Source organism: Phallusia mammillata, chromosome 8, assembly GCF_965637545.1.
Source record: "Phallusia mammillata chromosome 8, kaPhaMamm4.hap1.1, whole genome shotgun sequence".
Classification (NCBI taxonomy): Eukaryota; Metazoa; Chordata; class Ascidiacea; order Phlebobranchia; family Ascidiidae; genus Phallusia; species Phallusia mammillata.
This window is the reverse complement of record NC_137259.1, coordinates 13,032,821-13,055,538: the sequence shown is the minus strand read 5'-3', so window position 1 is coordinate 13,055,538 and position 22,718 is coordinate 13,032,821. Positions and strand designations below refer to the sequence as shown.

At 38.0% G+C, this 22,718-nt stretch overlaps 3 protein-coding genes across 3 annotated transcripts; 1 reads left to right on the top strand and 2 right to left on the bottom strand.

Moving 5' to 3' along the window:
- Positions 1–4,833: 4,833 nt before the first annotated feature.
- LOC145204007 (uncharacterized) lies at positions 4,834–7,922 on the top strand. The gene is made up of 4 exons (XM_080076402.1): positions 4,834–5,531; positions 6,020–6,158; positions 6,565–6,726; positions 6,840–7,922. Exons 1-4 carry the CDS (start codon positions 5,135–5,137, stop codon positions 7,696–7,698), a joined length of 1,557 nt encoding a protein of 518 aa, XP_079932528.1. The 5' UTR covers positions 4,834–5,134; the 3' UTR covers positions 7,699–7,922.
- Positions 7,923–8,870: 948 nt separating this feature from the next.
- LOC145204006 (metal-response element-binding transcription factor 2-like) lies at positions 8,871–16,663 on the bottom strand. The gene is made up of 14 exons (XM_080076401.1): positions 16,088–16,663; positions 15,478–15,715; positions 14,976–15,110; positions 14,765–14,853; positions 14,616–14,697; positions 14,182–14,293; positions 13,950–14,073; positions 13,674–13,747; positions 12,572–12,730; positions 11,424–11,505; positions 11,070–11,137; positions 10,817–10,870; positions 10,318–10,545; positions 8,871–9,708 (listed from the first exon to the last, which is right to left on the bottom strand). Exons 1-14 carry the CDS (start codon positions 16,631–16,633, stop codon positions 9,504–9,506), a joined length of 2,196 nt encoding a protein of 731 aa, XP_079932527.1. The 5' UTR covers positions 16,634–16,663; the 3' UTR covers positions 8,871–9,503.
- Positions 16,664–17,959: 1,296 nt separating this feature from the next.
- LOC145204010 (general transcription factor IIH subunit 4-like) lies at positions 17,960–22,694 on the bottom strand. Its single transcript, XM_080076404.1, has 12 exons — positions 22,573–22,694; positions 22,230–22,334; positions 22,041–22,175; positions 21,615–21,797; positions 21,093–21,174; positions 20,920–21,027; positions 20,659–20,742; positions 20,309–20,450; positions 19,927–19,978; positions 19,650–19,776; positions 19,081–19,221; positions 17,960–18,267 (listed from the first exon to the last, which is right to left on the bottom strand). Exons 1-12 carry the CDS (start codon positions 22,692–22,694, stop codon positions 18,151–18,153), a joined length of 1,398 nt encoding a protein of 465 aa, XP_079932530.1. The 3' UTR covers positions 17,960–18,150.
- Positions 22,695–22,718: the final 24 nt, after the last annotated feature.

Genomic DNA, 22,718 nt, shown 5'->3' with positions numbered 1-22,718 from the left:
ACAGTCCTTAAGAGATAAATTAAGCTGGGGCCCAACATAAAGTCATCCTTTTACAATATTGCACCCTAATATTGGAATTTACTAAATATCGTCAAAATCCAGCCCTACAGCATACCTAAAAACATATATTATATCCTGTTCAAATAAAAATCTATTTTTCCGACATAACCGTCAAGTATCGGTGGTAGCCTTGCGGCTAAGGGCCAACCGCTGGTCGATATAGGATAGGTGGAAATGTCCTTGCGGAAGGCGCGCTAATGGTGGAACGTGGAAAGCAGCTCCATTAAACATTCATGAGTCTTATTACCCATTTATGCATCGAATAGAAAGAGCACTAGATCTTGATTATGCAGAGTAAATTTCTCCGTGACTGCATTTTGCTTTCAGTGTCAAGCGAAAGAGTGGAACAGCACCAAGAATGACAGCTTAAAAGGGTTGGATTCGAATTTGTTTTAGAAATAAACAAAGTTTGTTGATGCAGCAATCTTTAATATATTAAATGACTATACTCATTTGACTGACGATAGTTTAGGTTAGTGCATAAATAAAGCTGATTTTTAGGGTAACAAATTATCTTTTGCTATACATGAAAAGTAAGGATAGTAGGCCTATAGGTCGTGGGTTTCTTCTTATTTATAGGCCTAGTCAACCAACCAGCGCCACGGCATGGAAAAAAATAAAATTACTTGTTCAGGGGATTTTAAAACCGGCTGAATCCCACCACTGCTTTTACCCTGATGCGCTTGTATAGGTTCTTCTTCTCCTCTGAAAGTGGATCGAAGTATGCAGGATTAATTATAACTTATTGTCTCATACCTACCATGTTGCGCAAGACGTGTGCGTACAGCTATATATATATCCATGTATGCTTAATATAGATGCGTGCCTTTCAGCTCAAGCTTTGCGACGACGTGATTGAAATGCGCTTGAACTATAGGTATGTGCGGGGCCCATGTAGCTGCAGATGGAGCTACCTATGCAAATCAACTGGCTTAAAGAAGATTGTAGCGAAAACAAAGTTTTTTTATTGCGTCCTTATCTGTTATAAAGCTTTTCAGTGTATAAGAGGCAATTTCGCGCCAAAATCACTAAAAAGGTGAAATATCGATTTCATCGATTACAGTTAGCTTATTATTTTCCCAAATCGGTGCCAGGGTCGATTTCATTGAGCAAGTGTGCAATTTGTAGTGAGAACTTGGTATTTTTGGCTCATTCGCTTTGGTAGTTAACAATAAGTAATATACGTTAGGATGAACATAAATTCACAACTGGGATCAGCCCCAAAACAGTCATGCACCCCAGCGATCACGGCACTAAATTCGAAAAACAGTTCGCCAGCCTTATTCAAAGCGTTGTACCAAGTCAGCCGATCAGCAGCATATGTGAATGCTTGGTGACCGGCTGATCGAAAAAAAAAACTAATTTAATGTGTGGTTTTATAGGTTAAATACTAAACACGTGCTATAGACAGGGTTGATTGTGTAAGGAATACAAGTATTACCTGCTACGGCTTAGGTGATGTACTGATTTATAAACGGATGGAATGCGACGTTAGAGATCAGACTGTCCACACTTGTCCGATTTACAGCTTTGATCGTATACGAATGGCGCCTCGCCGTTACCTAAACGACATGACAGACTGTAGCCTGCAGTGTCAAATGCTCATAGATACAAACAGAGGTTGCTTACATTGCTTTACACATGTTGTGGATCACTTGTTTGATGCAGAAATCGCAGGTAAATTTAAGGCAATGTCGTTATACGCAGGAAGGCAGATAGGTATCTATATGCAGGAAGGCAGATAGGTATCTATTAGCAAACGTACCATGTTTCTGTGCTGGAACTAAACATCCAAAAGTTGTTAAAATGACGATCGATGTTTGCAACAATAAAAAATTCAAATGTAAACTGAATCAATTCGTACATTTTTTTCACTTTTATGCAGACGAACGAATTTGCAATTTTTGTGGAAACTATTAGTTTAGCTATCCAGTAAGCGCGAGTGTAAGATAATGCTAAAGGTAACAACAGAGATTTCCAGCAGATTACAGTACTTTAGACTGAGATTGAAAAACTTACCCATATTTCGTATTAAATCGGTTCAAAAGTTTTCAACACAGACCCAATCACCGGTCTTCTTGCAATCGATAGACGACAAGCATTAGAGGAAACAAAGAGCTTGAGTGGGGAAAAGCGAGCAGCATCACATAGGATTGCGTGAGTCGGTCTGATTGTTAATAAATGCCTTCAATTTCCTGATTGCCCCGCCTTCCAGCGAGCCGGAGCGAAGGCCACTAAAACGATCAAGTTTATCGACCGCACTTGTTGTGATTGCAAAAATCGACTGGCACGCGTTGCTTCAGCGTTTTGCTGCGACCGACTATTGTCAAGGGAGACTGTGGTGCTGCTTGTTTAACGTCAGCAGGGAACTGTAAGCAATGTACCCTGCCCTCCCCGTGGGAAAGTTTAACGTCATATAGTATTGTTTGATTGGCAACATGTTGATATGCACAGTTAGTGGTTAATGAGAAAACAAACGGTAGCTGAGCAGTTTAAAAAACAGTCTGTCTAACAGCTGACAAGTGTATAATATTAGTAAACATATTCTGGTCAAATGAAACACTGGCGGTTTTCATAGTGGAGTAGTATCTAGCCGCATTGAAGTTGTTTCTTATGCAGATATAAACGACAAAAGTTAACAGTAAAACTACCAATAAAGGTCAGTCATTGCCCTTTCAAACAAAAGGCAATTAAATTAACTTGTTGTGTAAATACTTTAAGGTTTTCCGCTCGATACTTATAAATGTGTGGTTAGAGAATTTGTTTCAGCTGAAAGCCGTGCAAGGTAACTGCTTCTAGAACGGTTTGCTTTGTATTGAGGTATGATAATCAAGTCTTAAATTTCTGATTTAGGTAAAGTGCCAGCAGTGCACTGCTTGGTGATTTAGTTTTTAGTATCATTACCCTTCGTACACTTAAGGCTGGTTGTTTAGCGAGCATTTTAAGGATAACCTTTATAAGAAAAGAAAAAGCATTTTGGGGCTCGATAGATTAATAAAAAGGTTTATTGTGGGATTTCGTATCATCTTTATCTGGATCATTTGATCTTCAAATCTGCCTAATGGTTGGATACACACCATGCTAGATAATAATCCGTTTGCGTTATGTCCCTGCTACTGGTTTTGACTAAGGGTACAAAGTAAATCCGAATAACCCTCTTCTTCTAAAGAGTAAGTTAGATTATAAGGTTGAATACACTTTGTCAAAAATACTTGTCATTTCGAAGATGTTTTCAAAAAGATACATTCACAGTTTTATTCAGTTGACAGTTTGTTCACACCATCGGTTTGGCTTGGTTTGGTGAAGATAACCAAAAAAAGGAAAAGACAATTTGGTATGTTTGGACTTTATTTGCCTTATCTTTTTGCATCAAAAAATACTTTGAGGCGAGTTTTGCAAAAAATCTGGCAAACGTCATTGCATTTGTGCGCGGTCGCCACGTAAGAATTGTAGTTAACATGCACGCGACCACAGATTGCGCACGCCTATTTTACATGATCAATCGATACCAACAAGGGCAAATGGTGATCCTTTATCTCGATATGTTTTCATAATTTGGCCTAACCGCCGTTTTTCATGTTGCATTTTACCAAACAGCGCAACAATAGAAAATATTGATTAGGTATGGGGCTGTTTTTACCCGTTGTCTGTTGCGCAGATGTCACTGTTTGTTAAATATATAAATATTTTAAAATGCCAACCAATGAGCCAAATTAACTGATTCTGGTTTTTGGTTTCAGCGGCGGGTATTGTTAATACCTCCTTTAAAAAACTGGTTTTGCCGAACCTTTTTTCTGAACATTTTTATGTCGGCTATCGTAAATTTATTCATAAAGGCGTGACTGATTTAAAATTGTTTCTTGTTGAAAATCCAATTTGTAATTGAAAATAGATGAATAGTTATTATGTTTCTTAAATGGGTTAAATATAAGTTAACCTCAGGGCATAACAAAATGTTGACTAACTGATGAAGAGAGATGAGGTCATGGAAAGAGAGAATATTTTTGTGCAGATTGATAAGTTGCGGATTACAAGACAACTGTGCCTACAAGGTCGTCTATCTTACTGGTTTGTCAGTTTATCAGTCGCACTAGTTGAGTGTGCGAGCCTAAAACCACCAATTCACAATGTCTATAGCCTATACTTGCAAACATACAGTTTTAGGTAAACAAGTCCCAAATTAATAGGTATTGTACACGAGTGTCTCAAAGTTGCCGATTTGTGAAATTGGTAAACAAAAAAGGTTGCAAAACAACTCCCAGTTTAGTAAAAATGAGTTGCATTGTAGCGGAGTAGGCCTAAATCAGGCAGCAAGCATTGTAGTGAATGGTATCAGATTTATAATCATGGGCGTCCGCAGGAAAAAATACGGGGGAGGGCAAAACTATCGTAACATCGCCGTTCGATAAACGGTATTTCAGAACAAAAATCATCTGACTGTGCTACTCATTTTCGCCAATCCCAAAGTAGCAAAATAATACAATAAACACAATATTAAACATCACTGAAGTATGTGGTGATTGGCAAATACTTTTTAACGGAAGTAGGATTTACATTGACGAACCTCATCAGATGTAACAACAAATTCAGTGAAGATATCACATAATGCCTGTTTGACACAGGGCACGTGCCCCCTCTTGCCCCCCGCTGCGGACGCCCATGTTTATAATCCCATTGTAGCCTTAAAAGGATAGAAGCCGCACAGCTGCAGATTAAAGCATTACTATATACATCATCCCAGTTTAATGATGTTGTCACTTATCCTAACGGTTATGCTGTTTTGTAGCGTTTAGTTTGGATATATGGAACATCCAGGTAATGGTTCATGTGTATCAAGGTGTGTTGGTTATTTTTGCTGAAATTCTCACTGTATTGTTATGGCTTGGAAGGCACGATCTTGAAACTATAACAAAATGAGTGTTTGTGTAAATTCGGCGAACATTTATAGTAAAAGCGTGTATTACCGTAATACACCTATCTACTGCGTAAATTTTAACTTTTAAATGTTAAACCTTCTATTTTGCAGCAGGGTAGCTACAGAACTTATATACGACATGTGCTGAGCATAAAAACAATGTTCTTTTTCGCCTGGGTTGCGGTGTCTCTCGTGGCTTCCAGCAACGCGAAGCTCCAGCAGTACACATGCGCTGACGTGTGCGAGTGTTCACGTGATGTACCACCACTGGATGACGCTGGTGATCAAGCGCTGAGAGTCAATTGCCGTGCTCTTGACCTTACCACAGTGCCTACCACAAAACTGCTGCACGACGCCTGGCATGCGAGTTCCATTGATCTTAGCCGAAATCTGATAACCAGGATACCGCGAAACACTTTTAGAAGTCAAACAAGGCTTGTGGATCTAAAATTAGACCAAAACGACATTCAAGATATTGATTTAGCTGCTTTCAACGTCAGTACGATGGGACATCTGGCTGTCAGGTCCTCACCGCTAAAATTTCTCAACTTGAAAGGTCAGTTTTGTGGCATGAACCTTTCATTTTATTATTGGGCTCCGATTCTTCTCACTTTTTGGAGAAATTTAATTCCTCCTACCCCCCCCCCCCCCCCCCAAAAAAAAAAAACTAAATCCAAGTCTCCCATTGTCTATGAAGTCAAATAAAATATTTTATAACGGACTTGCTATAACAGGCAGCTTGATATTGAAGACTCATTGCGAGCATAACGGCCACCTAGGATAAAACGAAACGAACAAATTGAACGATTATCACTATGTCAGGCTGCTTCGGGCAGTACCATCAGATCTTTCTCTTTAAAGCCCCATCCCCTTTTTGCTGCTTAAACTGCTTTTACCAGGTCAAAAAACTTGACTCAAGCCCAAAAAGTCTTCGACCTATAGTGTACGATTTGCATCGAGAAATTTTACCACATAGACTTGATCCCAATTTTCAGTATATTTTAGCCTTTGCAGCCCACAAATAACGGTAGTGTGTTTTTGCAGACAACAACTTACACAGGATACCGACATGTTTCGGCCCTCCAGACAAATCAACGTCCGAATTTAGCAACCTTAGTACACTGCTGTTGGGAGGAAATCCGTTTGGAAAAAACATTTTTACTGATTCTTTTGCTGGAGTGAGGTGGGTCGTCAGTTATATTCCCGCGTTTTGAAAACTGAGTCTTAAATTACGCTTAAAACTGTAGCCTTGAGTAGTAAAAAAAACAAGCTTCAAACCTTATTTGATAAAGCAGAGTTGTAAGCAGGATTGAAATTTGGGTCCGAACTCGACCCAAACGCAAATACAGGCCCAAACCACAGGACAAATCCCAGGTCCGCTTACAAACCTGAAACAAGCTTTTGAATCAGGCCCGAAAGTGTGCATAGGACACAAATAAGTCCATTCATAAAGTCATGCCGAATCAAGTACTTTTTTGTTTGATTTTAAACACGAACCTTACCCGAAAGGCTAGGCCCGACTTACAACCATCAACTGAACTGCAAATTTAGGCTACTATTTAAAAGAAATTCGTTTTACTGTATTACAGTCAGGTTGGTAGGCTTGACCTGTCAAAGTGTCTCATCACAAGCTTGCCGCCATTGATCTTCAAAGGATTGGAAAACCTCAATGAGCTTGATTTATCCTTCAACAGTTTGACTTCATTTCCGCCAACCGCGTTTGAGAGAGATTCCAACTTGTTGGTTTTAACGTGAGTAATGATATTTTTGCCCAATGTCTCCACCAAACGTGTAGGCTATAACTGTAGCTTGTATATTTAGCTAAAGAAGTGAATAAAAGGTAAAAATTTGCCATTTTCCATAGACTCAATGGGAATAGCTTCGTTCGAATTCCCCATCGTGTACCACGAACCATAAAAGAACTCAGAATAGCTTCAAACCTCATACGCAACCTGACAGCCGATGACCGATTTGCTCTTGGACGCCTCAAGCGGTTAGAAATTCTTGATTTAAGTTTCAACCGACTCCGTCTTTACCCATTCGGCAGCTTTGAAACACTCTCCAACCTGAAGTTTCTCGATCTTTCTCACAATGAACTTGACCGACTGACTTTTAACAGTTTCTCGGGGCTAACGAGCCTTGAGTATCTTTTTCTACACAATAATCCATTCCTTAGAATAGTCGAACAAGACAGTCTAACACCAGTGCCAAGCCTGCGTTACCTTTTTCTTAACGGTTGCTCGTTAGACAAATTTTCAATATCAGGGTCGTCTCCTGGTGTACACTCTTTGCGCTATCTCTGGCTCTACGGCAACCCGATTAACTGCAACTGCGAGATTGTACCCTTTTTACGCTTGTTGCGCAAAAGTCCAATCCAACTAGACGCTGATATCCAGTCTGTCAGTTTATTTGCTCAAAGCAACGCCGTTTTGGACATTGTAAAATCAAAAATCTCGGAGCTAGATCCAAAGGCATCGCCTACTGTGTGTGCTGGACCATCAAACCGACTACGTAAGGTTGTGGGTCGTACAATTGCAAGCGTTCCCGAAGACTATCTCACCTGTCCGGACGAACCTCTCTACATCGTGATTTCTGTTTTCCTTGGAATTTTCCTTTTTGCTGCAGCGATCCCGGTCGTGTTTTGCATGATAGGCCTCTACCTTCTGTTGGTCCGGATCGCTGAATCGCAGTTCGGTTGGAAGTTTGACGATGGCGAGGATTGAAAGGTGTTTCCTGATTGGTTGGTTTCTATCACGAGTTTGCCGCAAAAGCTAAACGAGCAGACCAAGAGATGTACTGGCAGGAAAGTGAGTTATAAAGCAGGCTGTATCTTTGGTTACCCGACCAGCGTCGTGATGTTGGTGACAAAACACTTTGTCGCAAATTATCCGATATATTTGCTTTATTTTGATTGTTGCACTAGTAATTACATGCGCAAAAACAGAAAGCATATGGTGTGTTCTGTTGATTTTGCAGCTCAAAGAATTGAGACATCTTTTTTTGCCTTTCACAGGCTTTATAAGATGCAACTAAATCCGTGACTGTGCTTTTTTACATAGTGTAAGAAGCACCAAACCCCACTAGTTTATTAACTTGCTGATGTGCAAATTTTCGCAACAAAAGGTTTCACAATTAGTATCAGCTCAAGATTGGATAACGTAAAAAATCTGAAGTCTAACAATTATTCGTTCCGATATCACTGTCTGGATTTCATATGACGTAACAATTATACGTTACAGCCCCGTTCTGTAATTCCATGCTTTTTAACACGGAACTACACTGACAAATATAGCAATCCTAGCTATGACTGTTGCCCAAGTTCAGATTTATAATGTTTTAGAACAGTGGTACCCAACCTTTTTGTAGTCATGGACCCCTTTAACAAATTTTATAGGTCCGCGGACCCCCAACGTAATTTAGTCTTGTTATGTTTTTCGTTTCCTGCATTATACGTTATTATACTTTCGCTTTTAGGGGCAGAATTCAATCAACCTTCACAGTCCTTTAATCTCAATACATTTCTGTACAGTAGCAGTCAATGCAACAAAGACATAAATTTTCTTGTGTACAATACTTATAGGTTCTATTGCTAATGTGTATTGTTAATGAAACAAAGCATAAGTTCTATACCTAATGTGTATTGTGATGTCACAATAGAGGTAACAATCACTTTCCTGATCCAAGTGTTTGCTAAACAGTAATTTGCACTCATATGCAGAATTGTAAAAACGGTTTGGGAACTTAAAAATATTGTACTGCTGTTAATGCTACTGCAAATGTTTGCCTCCACGGACCCCCGCAAACCATCTCACGGATCCCTTGGGGGTCCTCGAACCCCAGGTTGGAACCACTGTTTTAGAATCTAAAAAACGTACCGAGACTTCATTAACTCAAGTTATAACCTGGGCGATGCTTTTATGCAGCCGCGTTCTTTATAAATCGCTAGAACACACAATAACAGGCATATAGGAAAAAGGAAAACATTATTGCCGACAAACCATAAATGTCCAATAAAAGGTTAAAAGACTCCCTGCAACAGCAGCAAACGACATGACATATCAAGGTTTGTAAATTTGACCCGATTTCCGCCGAGGTAGAAAAATGGCAGAAAAAAAATTGCCTTCTAACTCAGCAAATTTAAGCACTTTTGCATGATACTTAAATGAATATACAAGGCTCCTAAAAAGGGTAGAAATTTTGTTTACTCTGTTTGAACATAATTTTGACAGGTACAGTGCACATTGCCAAATGTAGCTGTTGTTTTACTGATGGTAAGCAACAAGGAATTGGCTCTGTGAAGAAACTTGCGCATTGTCTACAAACATAAACAATATTGGACGAGGTGGCAAAATATGTAAGCAGCATATAATCGAATTATATCAAGGAAGGGGCCCAACCCCAACCCAAATATTGGCGTACTTGATCCAGAATTCAAAAATCAAGGCAGACTTATACCATAGGGCAAATGAGGCAACAAACTTTCAAACACCGGCGCTATTTTGCACAACGATATAGGATCGAATCTGCATCAACGTGAGTGAGTGGACTCGTGAAGTTGGCGAGCAGTGAATCCTTCCCACTCGATAAGGTACTCCACCCGTGGGGACTTACCCCCGGGTTCGTTCACAACTCGCTTGGCTAAAACCCGATATCGTTCGCCACAAGCAATGCGGCCTTCCGCTCCGAAATAGCGCGCCATCGTACGGCGTAGATCTTTGTCGTTTGAATCCCGCCTGGTAATGCATTAGAAAGTTGAATAATGTTGCCAAGCAAGTTATATGGGGGTGCCGAAGTTGCTTAGTTACTGTGCCATTACGAAACACTATACTAGGGTGGTCAAAAAACTGGGGCGCGGCCCGCCGGTTGTTTTTGTGCGGCCTGCGAACACTATTAGTAGCCACAGCCCCAAATAATACGCTCATAGTCCAATAGCAAGTCAATATGCATTGTAAGGTATTAGTCGCGTTTGCGCTCTTTGTGAAGATATAGACGTCTTCATTTATTTCCTCTTTGTTGGAAACATCAGCACATTTTGAAACAGTTGAGTGCTAGCAGATGGGTTTGTTGTAATAATATGTAGGTCGTCAGTCCTTTTAAGAGGTTTCTTCTTTGTGGCCCGCCAAGCATATACCAAACCCTAATATCGCCCTTGGACCACCCTTCACTGTACCATGGAACCAATTAGTTTGGGCCAGAAAAACGTGTAACCTACCATCCCAAAATCCTAATCAGAGCGATGGATCTCTCTCACACAGCAAGAATAATACAGAGCCAAACCAAAAAACAAATTTTTGACTAAAAAGCCACAGCCAAACATAACCAAGTTAAAACCTAACACTTACGCTGAAGCAAATGGATCAACTTCTCCATTCGACGAGGATTCTCGCAAAAGGTCAACCACTGGAATATTGCTTGAAGCTTCACTGCTGAACGAAGACTGGCGTTTACGTCGTTTCAGTTTCACTCCACCACTAGATGGCCTTCCACGTCCCCGAGTTCCATTCGGTTTTGGAGGAACAACCTGGTCTTTGCGGGGTCGTCCTCTCCGACGCTTTGGCATTTCTTCAACGCTGTAATAATGTTTTGAGTTTCGGGTCTTTTACAATAGGAAATTTCATTTCTGTTTCACCAAGCAAACTCGAGATATTGTGTCTTACTATAGATTAGTCGCAATATTGTTTTTGAATTAAATAATTTGATTTTTTTGATTTTCAAAAGTACGTTTTTGTGACCAAATCATGTGGCAGTGTTTTATTGTAAATATTTGCTTATGACAGCAGCGTCTAGTTAAAAAATCTAGTCAATTATAAATTCTAACTTTGGTGTGATTTTATACTGTACCTAGTGGAAGTTTCGGAAGATTTGACGGAGCTCCGACGGGATCCAAACGAAAATCTGCCGACAAAGACAAGGACATAACTTAAACATAGCCAATTAACAAATCTTAGTAGCTTAGATGTGCAGACTTCGGGGCAATAATAAAAATTATGTACATTGCAATTAATCGAGCGGTTCCAACCGTGTCGAAATAAAGGTCGGCGTTTGCACTTAAATTATATCAAATCGGTAATACATTGTCTGTCTCCTGACATACCTGTCAAATATATTGTCATTAGAAGTGTCGTGGAAGTTGTCCAACAAGTTTTTTGACGTCCACTCGCCCTACAAATGAAAAAAAAGGAACCATTATTCAGATGTTGTTCAGCAAAGCGCATATTTTTAGAGTGTAAAGTTATGTAGAAAGAATGTATTTGTGATTGTTTCGATTCAAAAACAAACCTAGACTCCAACCAACAAGCAAAAATTTGGGATGAAAATCTTTTCTACACACAATGAATTTGTTTTCTAGATAGTGTACGTACTATCGGTCAATATAAACCCTTTTTTTAATTTTTGTAGTATATAGTCATAAATTGAACCTCCTTACATTACAGTTTCCTATTCTTACCTCGATTGATTCTTTCTTTTTCTTCGGTGTTGGCGATCCCTGATCACCCGGGGCGCTGCGTTTAAGGGGAGTAGGAGAATCACTAAAAACATAACTGATGATGATTTTTGGTTCGGCCACTTCGCATACACGACAAAACAAAACATTCATCAAACCAAACCAATTCCAAAAATTTTGCGACAAGGTGAAGTTAACATAAAATTGAAGAAAACACTCCATTTTCCGTGACAGTTTAAATCAGTGGTTCTCAACCGGGGGTCCGCATAGCGTTTTTAGCGGGTCCACGACAACTTCCTAATTTTGCACACATGGAGATTCATAAAGCGCTATTTTAAAAAAAGTTTCAGCGTTTAAAAGTAGCATGAAACTTGTTTAAAACATTCTTCATTGACAAAAAACCAAAATGGAACATATAAACCCCATTGTGATGCAACAGAGGTATAGATTGTCAGTGACAAGCAACGTCCAATCACAGCGCAATGGTCTTTCTTGTTGATTTCCGATGTCGCAACCCAGACAAAGCGATTTAAATGTTGGTACTAAACCAAACGTGGTTTGTGTATTCTGCACCCTGTTTTGATTGCTTGGTAATAAAAAAAGACAAAAAAACACCAAAGCCTTCACAGGGGTCCGCGATTAGCTTGAAGAGTATCGAAAAGGGTGCGCAAAGGCAAAAAGGCTGAGAACCGCTGGTTTAAATTAAGCCGGTCATCAACTCTGTTTACCCTTCTGCACGATGAAACGGAACACTTGCAGGATGGATTTTAGCCCGTTTGTTTCCACAAAGGGGTTTGTGGCAATAAGTTTAACGACACCGAATCAGTGGCTCCAATACAAAAAATTATAACTGCCACTACCAATTCTATTTAACGCAAGTTAAGTCGTTTAGGACAAATACATTGTACGAACTGTACAAAACAATAAATACTTTGCAAACAACTCTACAGAAAAAACATGATGCCCACATATTAACTAAGTTCGGGCCGAAATTGCCCATAATAATGGCTCGGCCAAACGAAACTTCGATACACTTTAAAAAAAGTGAATACAGTCTAATGAAAAAAAACTGCGACAGACAACGCTAACGCCAGAATGAGAAGTTTGCTTCGCACAAAACAGCACATACAGATACATTCGTTCAAACTTACCTTAATAAAACTGAGCCATGACGTAGATCCATTGACGCCAGCAACTCGTCATTGATTAACCCGCAGCTGGGTACACTCACTGATGGGGGAACGGGGGGCGAACGGGTACGTAGGCCCCAACTCATCTTTGCCTTTTTTGTTTCGCTCCCACATTGAAATCTGTCCATAAGCATCATATACTTGTTGCCACTGCTTGCTTTTAAGGTAAGGCACAAGAATGAATTGCATCCTAAGGTGGGATTTAATTTTTTTTACAGCCGGTTCTATCACAAAAGTCATATTTTGCAGCCGGTTCTGTTACAAAAAGTCCGTTGACAGTAACCAGTAATGATAGCCGGTTCGCTGATCTCATAAAATTTCGTGAGACGGTTCTATAGAACCAGTGCGAACCGGGTGAATCCCACCACTGATCCTAAGAAATATGTTGTTCAAAGAAACTGAAAATGCGTTCAGCCCGAGAAACAATACTGTTTTGTTCTCGTTCAATTAGGTTGATCGCTGAATATTTTATTTTAACAATAAAATGTTGTCTCCTATATAAAAACTAGTGCGTATAGAACGAGTTGGATAGTTCTAGCGTCATAACTGTATAACATGCATGAATATTAAAGTTTTGGCCAATGGAAAGTTAGCAGCAACCCTGGCACGCGTGGTAAACAAGGTAGGATATTCAAGCACTTTTGTTTAACTTTAGCTTTGCTGGTTTTGTTTTCGTTTTTTTTTTCCGCTTGTTTGTGTTGTTTTTTCAAAAAAACCAGCCTTCACACGCGAACTCGTTTTCTTTCAAACACTCCAAAAATCAATCAAATCCTGGCATTTTGCAGCGCATTGTTTAACTTCCTGTTCGTGGTTACATTTTTTCTACTGCTACAAACAGAGCATCGCCAAAGCAGGTCGATTGGATTGGCGACAACCCATGCAGGACATCATACTTTTTGGTAAGAAACCGAAAATGTTTTGTCGTAATTGTGCTTTTTAAGACAGTAACTATACTTTTTTATTTATGTACCATAATTATGTTATTACATACCTTTTTTAATTACAGACCGTACTGTATTTCAAAGAAACTTCTACAAAGTTTAAAAAATAATGTACATTATACCTGGTTCTATTATTTTGAAGTGTTTCTATAACCCTGTCTTTCAACTGGCTTCTCGTAGATGCTTCATGAACAAGCTGTAAGAAAATATACACACTCAGTTTTAATATTGATTTCACAGTTTATCCAAAAAAAGTCGCAAAGAAAATTAAAAAAAAACAATATTAAAAAAGTGTCATTTTTTAAAATCCTTGTATTAAAGCAAGATATTCACAAATAAAAATGTTAAGTGCTGGAACAGAAACAGCTATGGATTGCAGCATTTTTTTAAAGACTTACATCTCCAAGTTGCAGTGACTCCCAGTTCTGTGCAAAGAATGGCATTATTGCCCCATAGAAATCATAGTATTTTAAGGTTTTGGCAATCGTGACATTGTACAGGACAAGATGGACAACATCCACCCTACAAAAATATAGATTAGACTTTACTTCCAACATACTACTCTTTCTGTTTTTGAAATGTTACTAAATGACCTAAACATTTGGTGACAGATACAGGTATGATACTCACCACCTCATGGGCAATCTATGCACATACTCCTCTCCTTCATTGCACAAGGCACACACAAAGATATAAAAACGATCTCCATAGAGTATAGCGGTTTTCAAACATTGGATACAAGCTAAAATAGAGAGAAAAGTTTGGCAAGTTAGCTAAAAAAATGTGAATGTCATGACTGTATGTTAAAAGCCACTGCATTAATTAGGTACATTCAAGAACAGTATTAAAGTGATGCTCTAACTAAAAATTGCCATGAAGAAGTAGTTTTACATGTAAGTGTTAACCTATTACTGTATTTTATTTTGGAAAAAAAAACTGGAACTGGATAGGCATATACATGTATTGCTCCAAAACAATTGTAGGTTGATTTAATGGGAAACACTTCCTTCACTGCTATTTTAAAATGTTGTATATTCTAGTTTATAAATACAGCAAGTATTTACCTTCATGGAACCACTGTTGACATCGACAACATTGTAGCATTTTTAAATACCAATCGCCAGGGCCACCACAATAACAATAAACCTAAATCAATGTATGTTTAGTGCAGCAAGGGCTAGGAAACATGGATTTGGGCTTACTATACAAGTACCTCTTCAGTGTTGACTTTATGTCCTTTACACCAAGACAGTGAAGAAATATCATATGGAAGGACTTGTTTCATGACTTTTAGTGCAGCGGCTTAAAAACATATTTAAGCTATTAGTGTCAATCCTACTTTTGGCCCTACTAACTACTACTTTACTTGGCACAAATATTTCTAAAAAATAGGAGCAGTTGTAATTGTTCAGAACTGATGTTACCTGCTGGCCCTTCAGATTCAGCACCACCCCTTTTGGCAACAGCAGCAAATACACAAGTTCTACATTGCCAGGGTACATCCTCCTCATGTAGCACTGAGGTATCAATGGAAGGAGCATGACATTGCTGATGATATCCTAAAAATTAGCAATATCGAAATATTCAAGGAGTGCCATCCTTTTTTAGGATTCACACTATGTCTAAAATTTGATTCTAAACATTGCAACTTTTAAGTATTTTTTAAAAACCTAAATTTACAAAAATCTTAAATTTTAATGCAAGTGTATAAAGTTGTGTATGAAAGACATTTTAGTCATGGGCTAGCCTAAACCTGTAATGTTGTTTTGCTCATTTTAATTTACTGTACAGTAGGTCTGTTTCATAACATACAGGGATTGTTAAGCCATATACAGCTGCAAGAACATTCATTGGTACCACAGAGGCACCCTGACCAACACAAAAATATAAGTAAATGTTTTTGTCATAGATATTGAATTTGGATACCTTGTCCACACTTATCACACAACACTATTTCATTTGGTGGATCCGATTTTCCATCGCGACATAAGGTACAAGTTACATCAGAGTCCAACTCTTCAGAAATAACTTTTGCACTGTCTTCACCATCATCATCATCATCATCACTTTTGCCATTGTTCAGCAACTGCATGTCTTTGAAGTGGACAGCAGATATTGACTTGTCTTCAAACTGAACATGACACTGATGCTTGAGATCATCAACCTATAACCAGGAGTTAAAAAAAGAGTAAACATATATGATTTTTATTACTCTTTTAGATAACAGTCCAACCTTAAGCTCAAACAATGGTAACCTGCATTGCATCAACTTTGGTTTTAGTTTAATTGTGGTAGCCATTTCATTTATAAATATAATACTATTCTGTACAAATTTTAATACAATAACTCAATTACAATGAGCTGACATTGCTTTGGTTCCTAAACAGTTGCTTTGCCATTTAGATGGCTACACCAGCCAACATAGCCTACGTTTTGTCACTAGCTGCACTGATGAGACCTTATAAGCCAAGCCAGTGCAATATCCGTAGTTCATTTTTAAAAAAATTTTACTTGTATTTTTTTAGACTTCACTTACCTTATATACTGTCCCTAAGTAGTAAAGGCCATCAGACCAGCGAGCCAAGACATCACTTTCTTCTTTAAAAATGCCAAACATTTTTCGATACAAAGCTGGCTGAACTTTCATTCTTGAAATGTGGTAGTAGCTTTGACCAGTCTTATCCTTTAAGGGGCTTGACTCTGGACTTTTTATCTTATTCGTATTCGGTGAACTGAAGCAAGAGTTATTTGACAAGCCATTGGTGTGTTTGAGTGGTGAAAGGCTTTTGTTCTTTAAATGTTTAATGGAGTGATCCTGAAACAGGTGCTGAATGTCATTTCTCGATTTTCTAATTTCAGGCCCGGAACTGGTTTTAAAGAAGTTCCCCAAGTCTTTTGTATTTACAGTTGCGCCGAATTTGGTATAACTTCCAGATTGAAACACTGATAATTTTCCATTAGGCCTGTTGTTCTGTGACACATGATTTTCGAATATGGGCTGAGCTTTGCTTGGGGTCAGGCCTCCAGCTTTACTTCTGACCATACTGAATATTTTTTTGTAATTTTTACTACAATCTATCATATAATATCTAAAAAGAAACAAAGTGGGCAGAGGGGTTTAATTTTGTTTGATATTCAGTAAATTCTACTGAAACTGATAGTTTGAGGCTAATAGTCAATGGAAAGGTCAAATTTTCTGATAATCATTGACATTGATACACTTCATTTTTCGGTGCAAAAGTTTGGCAATAGATCCTATAATGAATCTTTACATTCTCAAAAACGTATATGGCAAACAAACCCTATTGCTTACAGTTCTAACTGCCACGGCCCTCTACTACTTGCGTACAGAATTCAAATAACGTGACGGTGACGAGTGACGAAGTATGTACATAATACTGAAATTTGCATTACCAGTAAGTTACGTTATTACGATTTTACTGTTTTTGCTTCGTTAATTTTTGCAAAAGAATTTGACACAATAACAGATGATCGACCTAAAACACAGGTAATGTGTGACTGTCTCACTTTTCTGCAAATGGAAAACTGTATCTTACAAGTTACAACTTCATGGCCATTGGAAAAAAAAGAATATCTCGCGCCTTTCGATAAAATAAAAATAGTCTCGTCGCAGCCACAATTCCAGTTTCTAAACAAAACATAGAAGTAAAATTGAACAAATTTTACTTTTTTACGGTTAGGTGTCGTTTTATCGCCGAACAGCACTGGTAGTAAAAAGATAGAATCGAATCAGTGCAGGATTTCATCAAAGTTTGATTGTTAAAAAAGTACTTACACATGATTTTCCTTGTAGCGTTTAGGCTGAAAAATACTACTGCTGATTGCCGAGTTTTACAACGCAACAGCAGTTTAATTCTCTATTTTTCTTATTAATGTGGACATGACTCGAGACTCGAACACCCACTGACTACGCCAGAGAATCGAACACCCACTGACTACGCCAGAGAATCGACAGCGACCCTACTAATTGGTCAACACTAGGACTAGGCCTACACAACTTCCACGCCAAGTTGCAATCGCTCCCCATGCAAAGTTTCATCGCTCATGAAGTTTACGAACAAGGTTTAATTTCAGACACGCGGATTTCCAAACAAACCTAATGGGTCATTTTCATCTGTGATAACCTGTGGCGCAGGGTAATCAGAAGAAAAGAAATCAGGTGGCCGAAACATGTTTTGGGAAGAAGCATAGTCTAAAGCCTTTTCAAGTTGGTTTAACAAAAATTTTATTGTGTAACAGTTTAAAGTGTCCAGATACATAAATTAATATAATATTATTGGGCATTTCACCAAAGCTTGTAGAGGTCAAATTTATGTCAGAGTAAGCCAAAATTGTGCTAATCGGTCGATGAAGCTGTATGCAAAAAAAACAATAGGCACGACCTATGTTACGTAAGTGGGCTTATACTTTATTTCACAAGGAAGCGTAACAGAACTATTTCAAAAGAAACAATCTCATTGCAACAAGCAAATGCTGCACAAAACTCCACTGCTTATCCTCGCAAATCCTTACATGATGCCGATCACAACATATGTGCCTTTTTTTAACTTGCAGAAATGATGCATGATAAAACCATGGTCAGGTCTCCGAATCTTTTTTGTATCGTTTCCAGAATTTTTTCACCTGGTCGTGAGCCTCTCGTGTCACGATCATATTCCGCTTGATTGCGTTTTCCCATATGAGAGCCCCTAAATCCTGCAAGATGAACGTCTAAAGTTGAAGACTCGGGCCAACTTGTGCTATCTATTCTACGAGAATAGCTGTATGCCGAACCATTTAAAGGAAATCAATGCTGTAGTAGCGTATTTCTACCAAAATTATCCCACAGATGTTATTTTGCTTAATTCAAATTACGTTGTGGCAATTGTGTTATTTTAGAATACTGAACAAAAAAAACCTATACAACGTTATTTGCTGGGTGAGAATCGTTCAAAGCAGTGTTTCATAATGGAACGAAACGAAATATCGTTATTCGTTCTGTGCGAATTATTTTATTTCGTTCCGGTCTGAAAATAACAAAAAAGATCTCTTTGTGTGCTTTACAACTCTTAAGCCAGGGGTGGGCAACGATTGTTACTGTAGGGCCAATTATAAATGTCAAAATTGGATCAAGGGCCGCACATGTGCATCACACAAAGTGATTTTGCTTTGTTTCTTACCAAATATGCTTAACTACCAGTATAATTTGTATTTGATTCTAGCCACATTTTCCCAGATCGCAGAAAACTAGCATCAGGCGCATTAATCAGCTCAAAAATATGTAATAATTGGACTCGTTTGCCAGTACTTTTGAAATCCAAGCGTCTCTGCGGGCCGCAGGTTGTCCACCCCTGTCTTAAGCGAACAAAGAATGAAATTTCCAGCAATTTGTTTCATGGTAAATGTCCAGAACAAAATATAAATGTCGGAATCAAAAATACCGTTTTTTCAACATTTATTATTTCGGGTTTTCGTTCCGGGAAGCATCTGCATAGAAACTACACATATATGATTTAAAAAGGAAATTACCTTTGCATAGTTTCGCAGCACTTCATAATCGCTTTGTGTAAGGAACTGGTTGTAAAGAACACCTTCGCGAAATGAGAGTCGGTCGCGTTCCATCGCCCACAGCCGAATCTGGTCGGCAAGAGTTGGAGGAATAACTGGGTCCTGCAAAACAAGGTAGAGCTACTAACTGTATAACTCACGTCACCGCACATTTAGTTAATTTTCGATTGGTGGCTCAAATTGCTGAATTATTAATTTTGCAGCTAAAGCTGGGCACGGTTGGGAACAAGTTTTTGAAAATTTGACATTAGGATCTACGTTTTAAAGTTTGTTTTATTAATTTTTTAATGATAATACCTAACCTCGACCATACTAGCCGTAACAGTAAGCATTTTTGGAGATATGCCGTTTTGAAAGTAGGTTTAGTACTTTAGTAGGACCCTTTGCGCCACCTATCAGAAAATAGCTAGAAGTGCGGCTATGGTGTTACCGTAATAGATTTTCCTCAAAACAACAGAAGAAGGGCACAATAAAAATTCGCACGAAACTTATTCATGCGTAACATTTAAAAGCGCGGGACGAATTCTCACGTGTTTCAACATGTCTGCATGGGCGTTAGCTTTGATGTAATGCAGAATTTGATCGGCTGTAATCCCGTTTACCACTGCTGTTTGAACACTTTCCCTCGTCAGCTGAAGAACACACACGTTGGGAAACCTGGATCAAAACAGTTTCCAATGACCTACCCTTGTCTAAGGTTTCAAAAGCAAATGCCATTTTTTTGCAGGGCGTGTAACAGAAGCAAAGTCACAGTACAGCATGCTCATTGATGGCGTTATACTAAAATAAGCAAAGTGTGTTACTGACCTGTAAATCATTTCACAAAAAAGTGACAAAATCGCATATTGAAGTTCAGATTCTGAAAAAAAAACATTCAAACATATTTATTACAAATAAATTTGATTTGTAGGTTGTAAGCAACAGAAATTGTGTATCACATCATAAAAGGATACATCACACCATATATTTGGGTTATTCAATATTCGATAGTCGTGTGATGTGTATTTTGTTTTGTACGTAAAAACACATTGTACCCAGACAGTCCCTTAAAAGTTATCGTATTATTCAAATTTAGAGGGTTAATACGGTAGTTTTGGTAATTCATAACATAAGTAAATCAAATTGAAAACCTAGAAGAGTTGGATTCGATATTTACAGCCTAAAACACTTGAAATTCAAAAAGTCAAACCTGTGTAAGCATAAACTCGTGAGTTTGTTTCAGCAATAATAAAACCTTTGTTTCCAGATGCAGCACTTGAAGATGAACCTGCTCCAGTTTTGTTCACAAGGTTTATGGCAAGATGTGTTGGGTAGAAGCGACGGGATTTTCTCTGGACATATTTATTTAGATCAAATAAAAGTGAATTTTACATTTGCAAGGTAGAAAACAAAACTGCCTGCGATTCAACGAGTTTTTTTCGGATTGACATTGCTTATATTTTGAATTTTGTGATAAGATGATGGGGTCAAACACAATTTCTGCATATTTTTAGTCAAATTTTAGTTAGGGAATTATATTAGTTGTTTATAACAACTTACTTTTCGCTGCATAACTAAACCCATTTCACGAAAATGCTGAAGACACTGTAACACATGCTCATCACGTCCATCTGTGGGCAGGTCCTGAAAAAAATCAACTTTTAGGTGTCAAAATAAATAAGGTAAATAGGTGTATGGAAAGTCAAAGCAGCAATTATTTATAATAAAACTTTTGGAAGAGCAATACTCATTTGTAAATAGGTGTGTTTTAATGCCCAAACAGAAACTTTTAATTAAAAGATGTCATAAGAAACACCTTACTTTGCCCACAGATGAAAAGCTGAGTTCAAAAAGAAATCTGAGAATTGAAACAAGATTCATTCCTCGGTCTCTCACCCAGTTAAGATATTCAAGAACAAAAAACCAAACCTAAAAAATGCACAACCTTTTAATGATATTATCTAATTGCAGCTCTATTTAGCAGCATACTAAACCTGGGAAGCTGTGTCAAGTAGTAGAAACTGAAATCCTTTGGCTGTAATGATTGAATAACTTCGTCCATTTTCTTCACCTTGTCTAAAAACAGAAGAGAATAATTTAAAAAGAAAAGGTGAAAACTTTAAACCACGGTAGCACAACAGCTGCATGCACTGGGTTTAAATGTTTATGTGTCAATGAAACTTTACAGCCAGTTACTTATTTTGTCCAGTTTCTAATATATTTAAAGTGTAGAGATTTAGGATTCTTAAATCAAATTTTCTGCCCAGCTAGGAGCATTTGTGCAGTATTGCATAATATGTCATTTGTCAAATTTTCTTTTTGTAAAATGAAACATTTTTGGGGAAAGTTAGTTTAAAAGTTATGTAATTTAAAACTTAAAACTCCCAATGATTGATGTTTTTTGTGTGAACAACAAACAATATTTAAACATTTGCCCAGTATTTAAGCACCAAGTACATACTAAGAATTAATCTTTACTGGACTCATCACTGGTCCTTAACAAATACTGTACTTACCTCATTAAACGAGATTGCAAGAGAAGATCTTTTAGGTCTTGGCTAATGACTGCAGTGGATTCTGATCCTACAAGGTAATGCAGCAAAACTTCCCATCTTTCTGCAGCATATTTTTCAAGAGCAGTTTCATCTTTTACATATTTGTCTGGCCCAAGATGTTCTGTGCTCGACCAAGCTTCACCACTGCACAAAGTACAAGCCAACATCAAATGGTTAAAAAACGTTTACACGAAAAACTTTGTAATCCTTTTTAAATGTACCATATACCACTAAATCTTGCATAACTGTGTTCACTTTAAATGTATTCTTTCAATTTATAAATCACTATTTATTGGGTAAAAAAAATAGTTTAAATGTATTGTTGAGGTGTGACAAATGACTTTTGATTTGCAGCTACAGTACAGTATATACAACATGGGAACTTACCCCCCAAGAAGAGCCTTTTTCAGATTTCGCCTAAACACAGAACTTAGGGTAAAAGTGGATGACAATCCTCCTTGAAGCTGTGACTCATTCCATACATGTAAATCACAAAGTGCCTTTATGGCATTGGTATGGTCTCTGCAACACAAGCCCAGTTATTTCATTGCAGAAAATTCAGGAAAGAGAACTTACTGTTTGGCATCATTTGTGATCCATGAAAGGGCTGCTGCTTTTGTGATTGGTTGTTCAACAAACAAGACCCTCATAACATAATACTTTGCCAGTTCTGGCAGTTCTCTACAAAGTACAACAAAACTGTTTATTTTTGTGTGATATAAGTTTATTCCACATTGTGAGAGAAAACATAATGAAGCAATCAGATCAATGTTATGTTGTAAAAAAATAAAGGGCTTATTGGATGTAACAAGGCTAAATTGACCATAGTTTCACCAGAAATTACATTATAGCATCTGAAGACCATTTTATGTGTCAATTTTAAACCTCAAATCATTTGAGTTAATATGTATGTCTTCACCTGAATACTGCCATACATGTTGCTGGATGTTCATATAGCGAATCTAGAAGAACAGGTGGCAGGCTACATAGATAGTCATGCAAGTCTTTACACTCAAGCTTAACCCTTTCAATGCTGTTCATTACTACAATGTGGCATGACCAGCA

Excerpts from the sequence above, each read along its gene's own strand:
- LOC145204007 (XM_080076402.1), top strand. The coding sequence starts at position 5,135 with ATGTTCTTTTTCGCCTGGGTTGCGGTGTCTCTCGTGGCTTCCAGCAAC. Across the intron at positions 5,532-6,019 it reads AAAATTTCTCAACTTGAAAG|ACAACAACTTACACAGGATA; the intron begins GTCAGTTTTGTG and ends GTGTTTTTGCAG. Across the intron at positions 6,159-6,564 it reads GATTCTTTTGCTGGAGTGAG|TCAGGTTGGTAGGCTTGACC; the intron begins GTGGGTCGTCAG and ends ACTGTATTACAG.
- LOC145204006 (XM_080076401.1), bottom strand. The coding sequence starts at position 16,633 with ATGATAGATTGTAGTAAAAATTACAAAAAAATATTCAGTATGGTCAGA. Across the intron at positions 14,698-14,764 it reads ATAAAGTCAACACTGAAGAG|GTTTATTGTTATTGTGGTGG; the intron begins GTACTTGTATAG and ends ACATTGATTTAG. Across the intron at positions 11,138-11,423 it reads AAAAGAAAGAATCAATCGAG|GGCGAGTGGACGTCAAAAAA; the intron begins GTAAGAATAGGA and ends TTTCATTTGTAG.
- LOC145204010 (XM_080076404.1), bottom strand. The coding sequence starts at position 22,694 with ATGAACAGCATTGAAAGGGTTAAGCTTGAGTGTAAAGACTTGCATGAC. Across the intron at positions 21,175-21,614 it reads TTGCAATCTCGTTTAATGAG|ACAAGGTGAAGAAAATGGAC; the intron begins GTAAGTACAGTA and ends TTCTGTTTTTAG. Across the intron at positions 20,743-20,919 it reads GCTTTTCATCTGTGGGCAAA|GACCTGCCCACAGATGGACG; the intron begins GTAAGGTGTTTC and ends GATTTTTTTCAG.